Consider the following 14,704-nt stretch of genomic DNA (forward strand, 5'->3'; position numbering starts at 1 on the left):
AAGAGTACCTAGCTTATAAATTCATCTGTAGAAAGACTCTTGATCACTTGACTCAGAGAGTGCCTTGAATGTATGTTAGTACTTGATGAAGATCCTTGAAATGGAGATGTGATGAGGATTTTGCCAGTTTTGACAGAGTTGTTGGGTGGTGACCTGCTTTCAATTTTCCCTTTTTGACAAGAGGAAGTGTTCATTTGGTAATTTACTACTCTCTCATTTGCTTCTACCAGAAGGGCTGCTTTATCTGCGTATTAGACATCTATTCTTTGCTCAAATCTACCTTCTATATAGGATCTGTGTCCATAACTGCCAATTTTACTATGTTTTTGAACAATTTTCTTTCGAGTTTCTAAGGTCCCTTTGGCAAGCTTTCCTGTCCATGTCAATCTTTTGTTTTAATTACAGTGATTTTTGTTTTTCATGGAACACCCAAAAAATAGAGTTCAAAATACAAAAATTACTTCTGCTGTCGAATGGAAAAAGGGGGAACTAACAGAGATTTTGCAATCCTAATAGTGGCACGCTCGCGCAAACACAAGGCGTTAGATCAATTCAAAGTCTCTTGTGGCTTGACAGAATTTGACAGATCCCTACCATATGGTCTATGTAGGCTTATCATACTCATTACCCTTCTGCATGTAGTGCTAACATAAAATGGAAATGTGGTTTGGTCCATTTTTGCTTGATGGAAAAGATAGAAATATGGTCAACTTGTAAATCTTCTTTCTTGCCTTCTTTTTGTGGGTGCAGCCGTTACAATGTATTTGCAGAATTACCAAAATTGAGTCTTGTGTTTTCCACCCCATCCCCCCCACAAAGGGTCAAAACAATGGTCAATAGTAAGTCCTGTATGATGTCCTTATTTTATTTCTACTCATTTTGACATTTATAAGCAGAGAGGTTTTAGTTCTAACTTCACTTCAGGTAAGCTATTTTTCTCATGTTCTTTCTTTCTTTCTTTTCTATGGAGTAATTTTTAATGGCAGTAACATGGAAAGTAAAACTTGTTACAAAAGCTGATATGGTAATAGTAGCAGAAAATTATAAACATGGGTTGATATTACAGGGGTGTATAAAATGTGGGAGGGAAGTGAAGTAGTTGGAGGGAGAAGGAAGAGTGCCCGAATATCAGCATTGAATGAGGTGAAGAGGAACAATGAATTCTCCAAATCCGGTGACAACGTCGTTGGCGAGAATGGTCAGAATCAGGCTCATGTTACAGCAAGAGCAGCAGCTTCTGCTGCCAAGAGAGGCCGCAAGCGCAAAAGACTTAAAGATGTTGGCCTATCATCTCAACAGGTCCCTCTGTCCCTGCCTTGCTCTTACATGCATATATGTTTGTGTGCACACGCGCATATATAAATTGGATCTCTAGTTTATCTTGGGATGCTGATTTGAGCTTCAGGGTTCTTACCATAACTTGCAGCTTCAGTGTTTGATGCTTTTTTTCTCATCTTGAATTGCATGCAGGATGGTGAAGACCAAGAACAAGAAGACAGTTCGATCATGAACGGTGAGCCTGTTCTTGTTATATAACGTAGATGTTAACTGAAGTCAAGTGATTTTAACACCCTAATCATTTAGATTTCTGAATGTGGTAACTTAGTTATTGTTCATATTAATTAGATGAAGCAGAAAATCTGTCATCTGATGAGCAAGTGCCACAAAAACGCATATTTGAGTTCATCCTTGATATGCTGCAAAGGTTTGAGTGCGTTTTTCTTTTCATTTTTCCTTTAATCATAAGTTAATCAATTTAATTTCAGACCCAAAACAAAACAAAACAAAAAAGTTAATCAATTTAATTGTTTGAATTACTAGCTAGAAAATTATTTTAAGAACATGGATTATTTACGCGATATATGGTTTTTTATCCTAATCATTCTGCTTTACATAGGAGAGACGTATTTGGAATATTTGCACAGCCTGTTGACCCTCAACAGGTTAGTTCTATACTTTGGTTTCTAAACCTTTTTTGTTACAGATGTTCTGCTTCCTTTCTGATTAAAAAACAATGATCTATTTCTTGCTTTCTAAGGTGAGGTCCTATTACTCAATTATCAAAGAGCCAATGGATTTTGGCACCATGAGGGCAAAACTACATGAAGGAATGTACAACAACTTGGAAGAATTTGAGGTTCACTCCCATATAAACACTTTTCCTCCTTGCTCTCTTATTCTTTCTTCTTCTTGTTAGTGCATTCAGGAGAAAGAAAAAATTATCATCTCTTTTGTGTTTAAATTGCACCAAGTTTTATTTGTAAGTGGTGAAACTATGTGCAGGCCTCTATATGTTAATGAGAGAAGTGAGGAAGGACAGAAAATTTATTGAAATTTTGATATTATGTTGTAGAACATTTTATGAAGTATTAACTGATTTTTCATTCCTTTGAATTAACAGCATGATGCGATTCTGGTATCCAAAAATGCAATGCACTTCAACTCATCAGCCACCGTATATCACTTCCAGGTGGGCTTATTTATTTGACATGATGGTACAAGAGTACATGCATATCAATTGTTATCTATCTTAGTTTTCTTTGTGAATGCTAACATAATGCTTTCCAGGCTCAGCGCTTACAAGAACTAGTTGAGGAGCTTTTCAGGGATCTGAAAACAGATCCTGAACGTTTTCTGTTAGAAAACTCGCTGAAAAGAAGATGCGCTGATAGGAAGCCCCAAAGTGAAGCCAGAGGTTTATGCAGAAAGCAAGCTACGCCAGGCAGTGTCAGAAGAAGAAAAACAGATTCGAACCCTGGTAAGGGGGGAAAAAACATGCTAAGATGCAACATTGTTCTTCTGAAGGCTTACCTCTTCTTGCCATAGATGTTATCATTGAACTTACTGCTATAGTTTATCAACTCATGATTGGATGATAACTAGAACAGCATACTTGGAAGATATTTGGAAGAGTTTCCATCTTCAGCCATGCACGGATTGAAAAGGAAGCTAATTTGGTTTCATTTTCCCTTGCTTTGCACAGGATTGAGAGATGGTAGGAATTCAAATTTAGTCGAAACTCAGCGGCGTCAAACTTATTGGAGGCCTTCCAATGACGATGAATCTTTATTCTCAACTGTCTGCAATGCCCCCAAATCACTTTTTCATGTAAGTTACCGTACATCCTGCTTACACGAGAACTTGGTCTAACAGATGTTAAATACCATGATATAACCTCACCTGCATAAGGAAGCACAGCATGTTAGTTGCTTACCAACAAAGACTTTGCATAACTTATTCACTGATATGTTTCATATGCAAAGAGAAACAGACTTTACTTGGCCTGCACTTTGTTCCATAACCGGAAGAGTGTGGCAGCTTGTTCTGTATCCTACCTCTTTCTCTGCTTGTGTTAACTGTTATGGAAGGTGCTTTTGCTGCCAATCTTATATACATCAAATCAGGGATAGCATTTATTAAATGGTTATGGAACTTATAAAGTGTTTGAAAATCAAATTAGCCCACCAATCTGAGTATAGTATGCTTGAACTTTGAGATTATTTACTTCTGAAGTTTGTGAGGAGGAGGTTATGTATGATAGGTTCAAACAATAATTTTTGCCAAACTTGTGTATGTTGAGATATATAACTAGATTGCTTCTTGACATTGTAGATTGATGCTGGTTTTGGATATAGAGAAAGTCTCATGCGGTTTATTAAAGATTTGGGGCCAACAGCTCAAATGATTGCCCAGAGAAAGTTAGAAAGTCTTATTGAAGCTCCAAATTGCCAGTCTCAGACAACCACTCCAGTCCAGACCCCAAATGATCCGACTTCCACCCTATCTGCCCCAGGGGTACCTGGTCATCCTGCTGTTGTTAATACCGGCCAAACGACTCAAATGCAACATAATTCCGTATATAACTTCCCAAGGGATGCTAATGTTTCATATTTTCATGGTGATGCTTCTGCACGAAGATATGCCCCGGCCAGAGCTGGCATATGCATCAATGAGGGTGCTTACAAGGGAAATATGATTGTTCCTGGCACATCCAGATTAGGCATGGAAAGCAATCTCAATGACCCAAAAGGGAAAATGATTCTTCAGGTAGCCGAGGGAAAAGACACTTATAACAAAGCTTTGCATGAACAGATGTCCATTGATATTAACAAAAACATGAACATCCCTGGTCTTACCACTGGCATAGGACTTCAGGGAAGTAACATGGAAGGCAGAGCTCCTCAAAATCAAAACAGCAAGGTTCGGTTAGAATCGTATATTCGTGTCGTTAGAGATTTGAGTAGTCCTGGGACCTCAAACAACAGCATAAAGTTTAGGACTGTGGATATGTTAGCCAAACCTAACAATCTAGGAAACCAGCTGCTTCAGCAAGCTCAGTTGTCTAGAACAGCATATCACTCTAATCAGTCAAGGCTGCTAGAGATCATGTCTAGAAGCAACACCTATTTGAGGCCATCATCTTTCATGCCTTCACCAGCTCCAAAGTTGCCAAGTTTGAGTCAGGGACAAACTTCCTTTAATGATTTTGGCTCAAAACTGAATAACAATTATGCAGCTAGCTCGGCACAGGCAGGTCATCTTTCTCAACTAAATAACTATGCAGCAAGCTCAGCACAGGCAGGTCAGCTATCTTCACTGAATAACTATGTAGCTAACTCTGCACAGGCAGGTCAGCTGGCTCAATGGAACCATCCCGGTACAGCGCGAAGTATGCAAGAAATCGGTAGTTTTCCAAGTATGAAAGTGAAGCTTGGTGAGGATCACAGGCCATTGGCAAATGGTATGTTTATGAGGAAAGAACAAGAGCTTGTGTCATCAGCTCAGGGAATAATGAAGCCCCCATTGTACAATGAAATTGGCACCCATGAAAGAGCTACAACTCATCAATGGTACCAAGAGGAGCCTACTTCTCCATCTTTTATATCTTTGCTGGAGGACTCTCAGCAGCCTAACTTGGCTCTGCAGCTGTGAGTTGAACTTAGAGAAGTGGACTGGTTCTGTGTGTTCTCTTTTTTTACATGTCTGTGCTTCTATGTTATTATCTGCCCTTGTCCCAGTTGAGAGACAATTTTAATTATGTTGTAATGTTAATGTACTATGTCTTCATTTCTGTTCATCTATGTATGCTCCCTTTTGGACTTCATTTAAAAACCAAGGAAAATAAAGAAAAAGAGAGAAAAAAAAAAATCAGAAAAGGGTTGTAGGGTTTTACTTTTATTCTTTTTTGGTTGGAGCATTTGGTGATGAGTTTTCATAATGCAGCAGCAGCAGCAGCATCAAAAGACTCATCAGTTGTTAAAAGAGGGCAAGTGAAAAGCAGACAAAAAGCACTTATTCCTAGTGAAAGCCACTTCTCGCCTGAAGATGACTGGCTCCTTCCCTCAATCTTATACATAATAATTTTATATTAAGGGTCGTGTACTGTTCTAAGCAGATACTTAACCGTCCAATGACAAAAACCAAGTGCACACATTAATGATTAAACAACACAAGCCCAGGGTATCTGAGATTCTTCAAGTGCATTCAAATTTAGGTTAACTTATTCAACTGGTGGTACTTTTCTCCACAGATCTAGATAACATGTCAACATGATTTGATATGGCAAACTCACAGCCACCTCTTTAGTGGGGGAATTTCATTGTAGAAGAGGGACCAGTGTTCCATATATCTATCATTTTCACTCACCAGGGGTTTAACTTTAGAGGGCAGGACCACCTGCATCTTAATTCTCTCTCTCTCTCTCTCTCATCTACAAGCTCTTGGGAGATATTATAAGAAATATAAAACAAAAAAGTAAATAAACATTCGTACACTTGCAGTGTGGTGCGCTAAGGGTTGGAATTGTTTGTCCTTGACATTCATTGGTGCTTCATTTCTTTACACTTTAATCTTTCGGAGTCGATACTAGTTTAAGCTTTGGGGTCCAGTAGTAGTCATCTAACATAAAATCATGCATCGTTTCAATTCTCACAAAATATACGAGCTTACCCAGATAAAACCCTGGACTAATTAATTCCATAAACATAACAAATACAAGGGTTCTTCACTCGCAGATTTAAGGCAGCATCATTCTATTGAACTTGACCTCTCTTTTTTTTCGTTGGTAATGTAATGTGGCATATTCCCTCCATGCCTATCTTGGAAATGAACTAGGTAGATGTGGGCAGTTGGACTTCCAAAGAAGCCCTAATAAGCCCTAATAAGAAAAGCAAAATAAGACCAGTTGTCGTCTAGTAGGGTTTTCACGCATTACAGCATTAGCAATTACACAGATTTCTTAGAATGACATCAACGCAAAATAAAATAGAGAGGATCGGACAACATGGCAACACCCCCCCATATGGAAGAAGAATATTAATTAACTTCACCTTAATAAACTAATCAAACACCATAACACATGCTCATTACTCGATAAATACAATTAAAAATCTACTTCAAGTGTACTTCCAATATCTTTTTTTGTGTACTTCCATTATCGACACCCAATGAACTGCTTATTTTAATTCACTTCAGATCTTCATACACACACGTAAGATCATATAACCTACAAAAAAACCAAGTGGGGGGTTTTGAGCTCCATAAAAAAGAAGAAAATAACTTCTCATAATCGTTTAAAGAATCTTTTTTTTCTTTCAAATACAAGCGATAATATATACAATGATGAGGAGGATTCAAACATTGGAGCAAAAGGATAATCTCACTGCCCTAATGCCCTAACCAACTAATCTCACTGTCCTAATGCCCTCACCAATTGGCCTAACTCATATGTGAAAGAGAATCAGATTTTTACTGAGATATTATGCCACAAAAGTAAAAAGGAGAGACTGTGGGGTTGTTTAAGTAATTATACGGTGTGTGATACATATGATGCATGTATAGGGTTCACGAATGCCAAGGAAGCATGAAGGGTGGGTAGAAATAGACATGGCATGTATACTCTATCTATAGATAGGTAGGTAGCTCCAAGTTCCAACCTCTGGTTCTGAGAGACTCAGACTGATCTGAGACTGCGTTTTTAGCCCCACTTGAGTACACAGACGTAGACATGAGGCCAAAACGCACGGGCTACTTAATTATCAATGCATGCCACAAAATCTGCTTCTAATTATATCCACTTCCCAAACATGGCCAAACCAATAAAGACAACCAACCACAGCCTCCATGTTTCTCACTCAATTTTCCCTAACCATGAACATAAAAGCACTTTTACTTTATTGTTTTTCCAGTGTGACCTCACTCACCGGCTTTGTACGTTCTCTTTTGATTCTCTAGTTTTTACTAAAATTAACAATCTCCATAAAAAATAAAAAAAAACACCAGAAAACTTCTATGAAACGGATATAGCGTTATTTTGCTATTCTCGGCCAATCAGTCTGCCACGTGAAAAAAGTTATCACGCGTGGTATATCATGATTGGCCGGGAATAGCAATTTCATGTAAGTATTTCTCCCTCTCCTAAACCACAGATCACAATCATTTTGCTCAGTCAGGGAAATAATTGTTCCCAGCTAATTTCATGACCTCATCATCCTCTTTTCCTTTCCAATTTATTTCCTGGTACCGGCCAAAATAGATATATATACAGAATAAAAATTGTACACTTTGTTGCCAAACTTCAACTAAAATCCAGTATAATGCCCTGCAAAGAAATTAATATATAAAAAAGCAGCCCAAATAGATGTTTTAAGGTAGATTCAAAACAACAGATGGTTCAACTTCGACCCTTCAGTCAGCAACAAATGGAAAGGCAGCATAATCTACTTCACTCAGGAATGTGTAAGAAACATAAGATTACTTGAGGAAATTATATATTACTCAAGAAAACATATTAATAGAAATGGCAAGGTATTTAAAGGCAAATATAACAAAGAAGACAATAAAAGGGAGCTCCCTTCAGTCCAAGCACAGAGAAGAAAAGGATGAAATTTATCTCCCGCATCATTCACACATTCGCAGTAGAAACATCAACCCCCTTTTCTACTGTGTTTGAATGAATGAGTCGGCAGCTAATCCAAACCCTTTGCCCTTCCATGAGTGGACTGAAGAAAGCTCACTTAAATCATCTCTAAGAATACATAATAAACGTTATTCTAACGATATCGATGCTCCATCGGCATCAAACCATAATTCAATGAAAAATTGGAACTTAACATCGCATATGCTAATTCAGAAGGGGTAAACAACAAAGACCAAAATATTATTAAGGTTTCCTTTACTCAATTTGATGTCTAAACAAAATGATAAAAAAAACAAAGGGCAAATAAAATACTGTGATCATATGGTATTGATTAGTGCTTGCTTGGTTTGAATTTATGCATGTAGATGAATAGCATTCAAATTTCATGTTCAAACATATTACATTGACAGTTATTACTGAAATTTTATAGCATTATTCTTAAAAGCAGAAATACTCAAATCAATCTAAAATTCTAAAAAGATTATAGCATATTCAAGGGAAATTCTGAAAATGGACGCCAATAGAAAATGTAGCCTATTTATTATTGACATAATCATGAATTAATAACTTTACTCTATAGAGTCCTGATATGTATTCTGATATATAGCTCCGTTAATCCATCTGATCTTACCGCCGGTAATAACATATGTACTAATGGGACATTCTGATATGTACTCTCATAAAGGTGTAGAAATTTTACAAATTACCAAAAATTTGCATCAATTCCGATTGTCCATGACTTGTAAGTCCAAGACTCCAAGACTGGAATTCTCTCCTTCTCTTTTGTTTCCACTTGCACATAAGAACCAAACCACAGATAATTTATAAAAGTGAGAAACTCCTTTCCTTTCTATTCATTTCTCCATCGGTAATTAAAGTAACACTAGTTATTTTTCTTTTATGGCCAAAGGAACATAAATTATATAGCGTTGGAAAACCATGATCTCAAAGTAAATTATAATTTCTTGCATGAACCCTAACCCTAAGTAAAAGAAAACCCATTACAAACCAGAGACTCAGAACCACCCAAGAACATCACATCATCATATATTCATCCCCTATGAATTACTCTTCCTGGCCCCAAAAAAAATACTATAAATAAAGATGGTCTAATAGCTTGCATAAAAATGTCGAAGCTGCTTCTATCCCAATTCAAAATTAGTAAAAGATGGTAGGTTTTAAGCAGCCATCATCAAGTGTTTGGCTGTCAAAGCCTCAAATTAGGGACCTTTTTTAGAGATTGCAGAGGGAAAAAGGAGATAATGGCACATGTGACAAAGGACCAACTTGTGAAAAAACGAAGCAAATTAACACATATATTATGTGGGCATGGAGTGAGAGACGGTCTAAAAGACTTTGAGACTTACTAATAATAGAACCTCCATCGAAACGTCCTCACAACTTCAGGGAAAAGTAAATCCGTGCTTCAACCACGATCAGCAGCCGCACTGTGAAGTCTGTGATTATGTATTAAAGGAAAGAAACCAAAAATATAGACAAAATCCAGAAAGAATTAAATAAGATTTATAAAAATTAAGAGAAATGAAAGAGTGATGCAAAAATCAAGAAGGGTTTGTGTTAAAGGAGTAGGAGAGAAAAAAAGGGGGGAGAAGGGAGAGGAAGTGTCGCTGTCTTTCGTGAGAATCAGAGAAGGGAAAGCGATATATTGAAGGATCTCTCTTTCTCTGATCTCTCTACACAAATCTGGCAAAGCACTGGTGTTTGTTGTTACTATATACCAAAAGAAAGCAATAAAGTTTCAAAAATAAAAAAAGAAATGGGCTTTTCTTTTCATTTCTTTTCTTTTTCAGGATAGCTTTTGATACTTATGACCATAATGAATGTGTATTTACTATTTAGTATTTACTCATTCAACATGGACAAACTACAATACAAGGCTAAGGCTCTCTCTCTCTCTCCTCTCTCCCTCCATCTCCAGCTATTTCATCAGGGACAGAGAGACTCGGAGAGAGATGCTTATGCCACTGATATGTACAGCTCACCCTCTCCACTACTGTTTAGAGAAGAAATAGGTGGTGGGGTTTCTCTGACCATAGTTTTGCTTCTCTCTCTCTCTCTCTCTGTCTCTCTCTACTGTGTTGCACTAATATCTAGGTCTATATCTTCTGAGTATTTGTAGGGAGATGTACGCTATATATAGGGTTTGAGGTCACAGATGAGTCTGGCGGAGAAAGTCAGGGTCTCATACTCATTGAGTCGTTCCGAATATCAAATGACATAACTACCCCTAACCCTTTACACTTTGCATACGATGTAGGCCCAAGAAGCAGAAATTGAACAATAAATATTTGCTTTTATGCAACCATAGACTGTATGTTACACCAATGGCATAAATATTTAGCTGCTGATCTTGTCATCTGTGGGATCATGGCTTGTTTTTTTTTCAATAAATTATTGGTGGTTGATATGTTCTTTTTCAAGGTTACTGTTTGTATATCATACAATTAATAATTATATATATTATTACAAAGAATGAGACATATTACTGTTGTAATGAATCAAATTCATTCAGCTCTATTCTTTAGGTAACTTGATCTATAACAAGACTCAAATTTGTTTAAATTGGATCAATGGAGCTCAAGCAACCATAAGCTACCTAAACAAATGCTTCGCCATGTATTGATTCTTTCAAGCTTTATCTGTTTTTTATTGTTATGAATTTGCAATTTTAATTGAGATGCTTATGTCAGAAAATTTCTTCAGTCTCACGTGATCGTTAGTGGAGGTGCACAAGATTGTCTTAATATTGATGTTAGATTTTTCCGTAATTGTAAGGGCCATTTTATAGCCAGTTTGTATTGGTCATTTGTGATTAATGATTTTTTTAGCTGAATTATGAATTCAATCCTAGAAATTTTCAATAAAAGAAATCACAAATGCTTGGCCAATTTGGTTGGTTTATATATCATCAATTTTGTCAAGAAAAAATATAGCGACTAAATTATAAATACAAATTTCACTTGATAAAAAGAAACTTAAAAACTTAACAAACATAAATTTGACAGTTAACTTAATAAACTTAATAAGCTTGATATAATAATATGATGTATAGTCTATCCAGAAATGTGGATAACAATAAGAAGTTGTTACTCAAACTCATGAAGGGTAAGGAGTACTTACCTTTGTCATAACTCATAATGTGTGATATTTTATTAAAGTGTTTGTTATAAGCTAAGAGCAACTCGAAGAGCCTCTTCAACAATTTTGGAATGCTAAAATAGATGAGCCACATTATCAAAATCCTCTCCAACAGCCTTGTTAAACTCAATCATCAAAGCTACAACATCTTGCTCTCTTTTCATAACTGATAAGTTGACCTTGGCTCTTCTTTTTTTTCTTTTTTCTTTTTTTTTTTTGAGAAATTCTAGGATTGCATTCATAATTCAGCAACCAAAAAAAAAAAACCACTAGCCACAAAGAGCCAATATAAACTAGCCACAAAAGGCCATTACAATAACGGAACGATCTAACATCAAAATTAAGATAATTTGAGGCTTTTCCGGTCACACAAGATCGAAGAATCTCTTACATAAGCATCCCAACTAAGAGTGCAAACTCAGAACAACCAAAAAGAAATAAAGCTTGAAAAAATCAAGCCATAACAATACAAATAAAACTCTTACGAAGGAGAGGTGGAAAGCTCTCAAAAAGGAGAGGTGGAAAACTCTCACAAAATGAGAAGTGAAAATTACACAGAAAACCTAAAGAGTCTCTGCGACTTATTCCAAACATGAAGAAACCTGAAAAAAGATGGTGGTAGAGATTTGACACCGAAACTCATCTGCCTATGATGAGTAAAGGAAAATTATTACAAAATAAACACAAATAGGGAAAACCTTTTGTGTCTCAAATTGGGGAAAAAGAGAAGAAATGAGGAAGGGAGAAGGGAGGAAGAACAATGGCTTCCTCCCCCTTAAAGTGAAAACAGTTGTAGAGGATTTTTTGGGAGAGAAGAGGCTAGGGTTTATGATGGTGTCTCGGGTCTTTGACCTTTGCTCTTCAAAACATTTAATTTTATTTTGGAAAAACAAAACATATCTTGAAAATGTTAAAAACATGCATTGTTATTTTCGGATAATAAATACATACACATTTTTCGTATTTTTCATTCTTTTCCATAACATTCCATTAATTGAATTGGGGAAAAAGAGAAGAAATGAGGAAGGGAGAAGGGGAGAAGGGAGGAAGAACAATGGCTTCCTCCCCCTTAAAGTGAAAACAATTGTAGAGGATTTTTTGGGAGAGAAGAGGCTAGGGTTTATGATGGTGTCTCGGGTCTTTGACCTTTGCTCTTCAAAACATTTAATTTTATTTTGGAAAAACAAAACATATCTTGAAAATGTTAAAAACATGCATTGTTATTTTCGGATAATAAATACATAGACATTTTTCGTATTTTTCATTCTTTTCCATAACATTCCATTAATTGAATTGAAGAGTTTGTTGGGGCATAAATTATTAAAGTAGCAAATAAAACTTGTCAAATTGTTATATAGGTCAACAAACTTTAATTTGAAGAATTTAGTTTTCTACTACTATTGGAGACTCATGAGCAACATTGCTGATATATGATATTTCACTAAGAAAGTGTTGCTCATAATTATTATAATGCAATATCATGCTAATTTTGTGCAAAAAATCAATAACTAATGTAATGTTAAAAGTTAGAAGATGTCCAAGTTCGAATCTCTAACGAGTATGATTGTTACACCGAACTAAATTTTTACTTTAGGGTGAGTCAAGAGCTCAATTATATTAAATTTCATTAAGAGTACTTATCAACATTTCTTTGATACTTCAGAATAATCTATTTCAGACTTAAAAGCTTGCAATTAGAATAATGAAATGTTGCTATATTCGCTGAGAGAATAATTTCCAAGGCAAACAAGTAAGCATAATCATGTGTGGTTATGTCTTGATGTGCTGAGTATACCAACACAATGTTTCATAGTTTGAACAACCATTGATTCCCAATTGCTTCTTTTCTTGTAGTTTACACCAAAATAATGGAGCTTGCCACCGCCGTCAGAGCCACCCCATGTTTGTTTGTCTAGCAAAAGGGTGGCCAACTCAGCCTCTCTCTACCTACCATTTTCAAATTTCATTCACTCCCTTCCAACACAAAGCCGTGCATATTCAAAGTACTCATAATTATTATTGCAATATTCCCTTTATTTCAATTTTCAAAGCTTATATTATTATGCACAATGACCATTATATAACGCACATGCAACTTTTACACATTTGAAAATTGAACCTTTTTTTTTTTTTTTTTGTACATGTAACATATTCCTCGACAATAATATTGATTGGCCTGATTTTGCTTTTAAATGTTCCCTTCCCTCAATTCTCTGCTGAAGAAACGTGTATAGCCTTTCTCTTAAACTTCAATAAGTCACTAAAATTATTTAAAGAATATTACTTGTCTTTTAATTAATAAGGAGATATTTCTTTTTTCTGCGAATTACAGATTGACATATATGTAACAAAAAAAATCATTAAAAATACAACAACAAAAAAATTATGCACACATGTTACATTACTATTTGTAGAAATATAAAAGCTACTACTCATCTGGTAAGGAGTGAAGTATTTTCCTTATTTAAATGCTAAAGTAAAAGAAAAAGGAAAAAAAAAAAAGTGGATTTCAAAATCATGAAAAGGACCGTTTGCCAAGTCTAGCGTTAGCATTGATTCATAGAAAAGGAAAGGAAAAAAGCTAATTTTCTTGGGCATATTTATGTGCTAAGTACATAGGTAGTATTCATTGTTGGATGGGCTTCAAAAGCATTGAGTGATTGGAGTATGCACCAATCCAACAATGAATATTGCCTATATATTTAGTACAGCAGTGCGTGTACCCAAGAAAATAGGAAAATAGGGATATATTTGCAAATTCCTTATTTAACGTGGAGCCCAACTCCTTTTTAATTGGATCAAGAATTCTATAGTGAGGGCCTTATATATGGCCCTTAGGTGAGACTCTATCTCTCAGCCGTCAGAGCAAATTGGTTAGCCTAAATCAACGGTTAAGAGATAAGACCTCACCTAAGGGTAAGGATGACAATTTTCCCACGGATAAGAGTCTTCGCGGAGATTCAACCCTAATAGGTCAGGTATGAAGGATAAAAAATGGGTATGGGAACAGGTTAGGGGAATTTTTCGAGTATGGTAATTGGGGAGGGGCTGGAATGATTTTCTAATCCCCGACCCAAACCCTCCCCATTTAGAATAGAGTAATGGTACACTTGCCACATTTCTATACCACATAATATGACATGTCCATATTATATGCCATATCAATTAAAATAATGAAGTGTATTTTAATCAAGACAATTAGAAAAATAAATACTGGAATAAATCATAAAATAAAATAAAATATTAAATCATTTTAATTGATGTGGCTGTCCACCTCAGCTGCCACATAAGGTGGTATAGGGATGTGGTATACAAATATAGTAAGAGTAGCATTATTCTTTAGAATATATACATATACATAATGTATTTTATCATATAATTATATTATTAAGATGTATGATGGTGGTGCTACTTCTATACTGATGATCATGTCTTGAACATGTAGTTATGACATGTATTAATTTTTTTTAACTTGTCTAGATTTTTAGTTAATAAAAATGAAATTGATACATATCTTGTGCTAATAATGTTTTTTTTTTCTCGTTTTAACAAAGTAGCTTTTTATTTTTACTTTTTCGTAATGGGGCGGATCGGGGAACCTATTCCCCAACGAAGACGGGGATGGAG

At 35.7% G+C, this 14,704-nt stretch overlaps 1 protein-coding gene and 1 long non-coding RNA gene across 2 annotated transcripts; one reads left to right on the forward strand and one right to left on the reverse strand.

Moving 5' to 3' along the window:
- LOC18772689 lies at window positions 1,055–5,054 on the forward strand. The gene is made up of 9 exons (XM_020565013.1): window positions 1,055–1,299; window positions 1,471–1,513; window positions 1,627–1,705; window positions 1,898–1,943; window positions 2,039–2,137; window positions 2,402–2,470; window positions 2,569–2,758; window positions 2,984–3,108; window positions 3,613–5,054. Exons 1-9 carry the CDS (start codon window positions 1,078–1,080, stop codon window positions 4,930–4,932), a joined length of 2,193 nt encoding a protein of 730 aa, XP_020420602.1. The 5' UTR covers window positions 1,055–1,077; the 3' UTR covers window positions 4,933–5,054.
- LOC109949806 lies at window positions 6,314–10,021 on the reverse strand. The gene is made up of 2 exons (XR_002272099.1): window positions 9,286–10,021; window positions 6,314–6,505 (listed from the first exon to the last, which is right to left on the reverse strand). It is a non-coding gene; the product is annotated as an uncharacterized LOC109949806 (long non-coding RNA).

Source organism: Prunus persica, chromosome G6, assembly GCF_000346465.2.
Source record: "Prunus persica cultivar Lovell chromosome G6, Prunus_persica_NCBIv2, whole genome shotgun sequence".
In the NCBI taxonomy this organism is placed as follows: Eukaryota; Viridiplantae; Streptophyta; class Magnoliopsida; order Rosales; family Rosaceae; genus Prunus; species Prunus persica.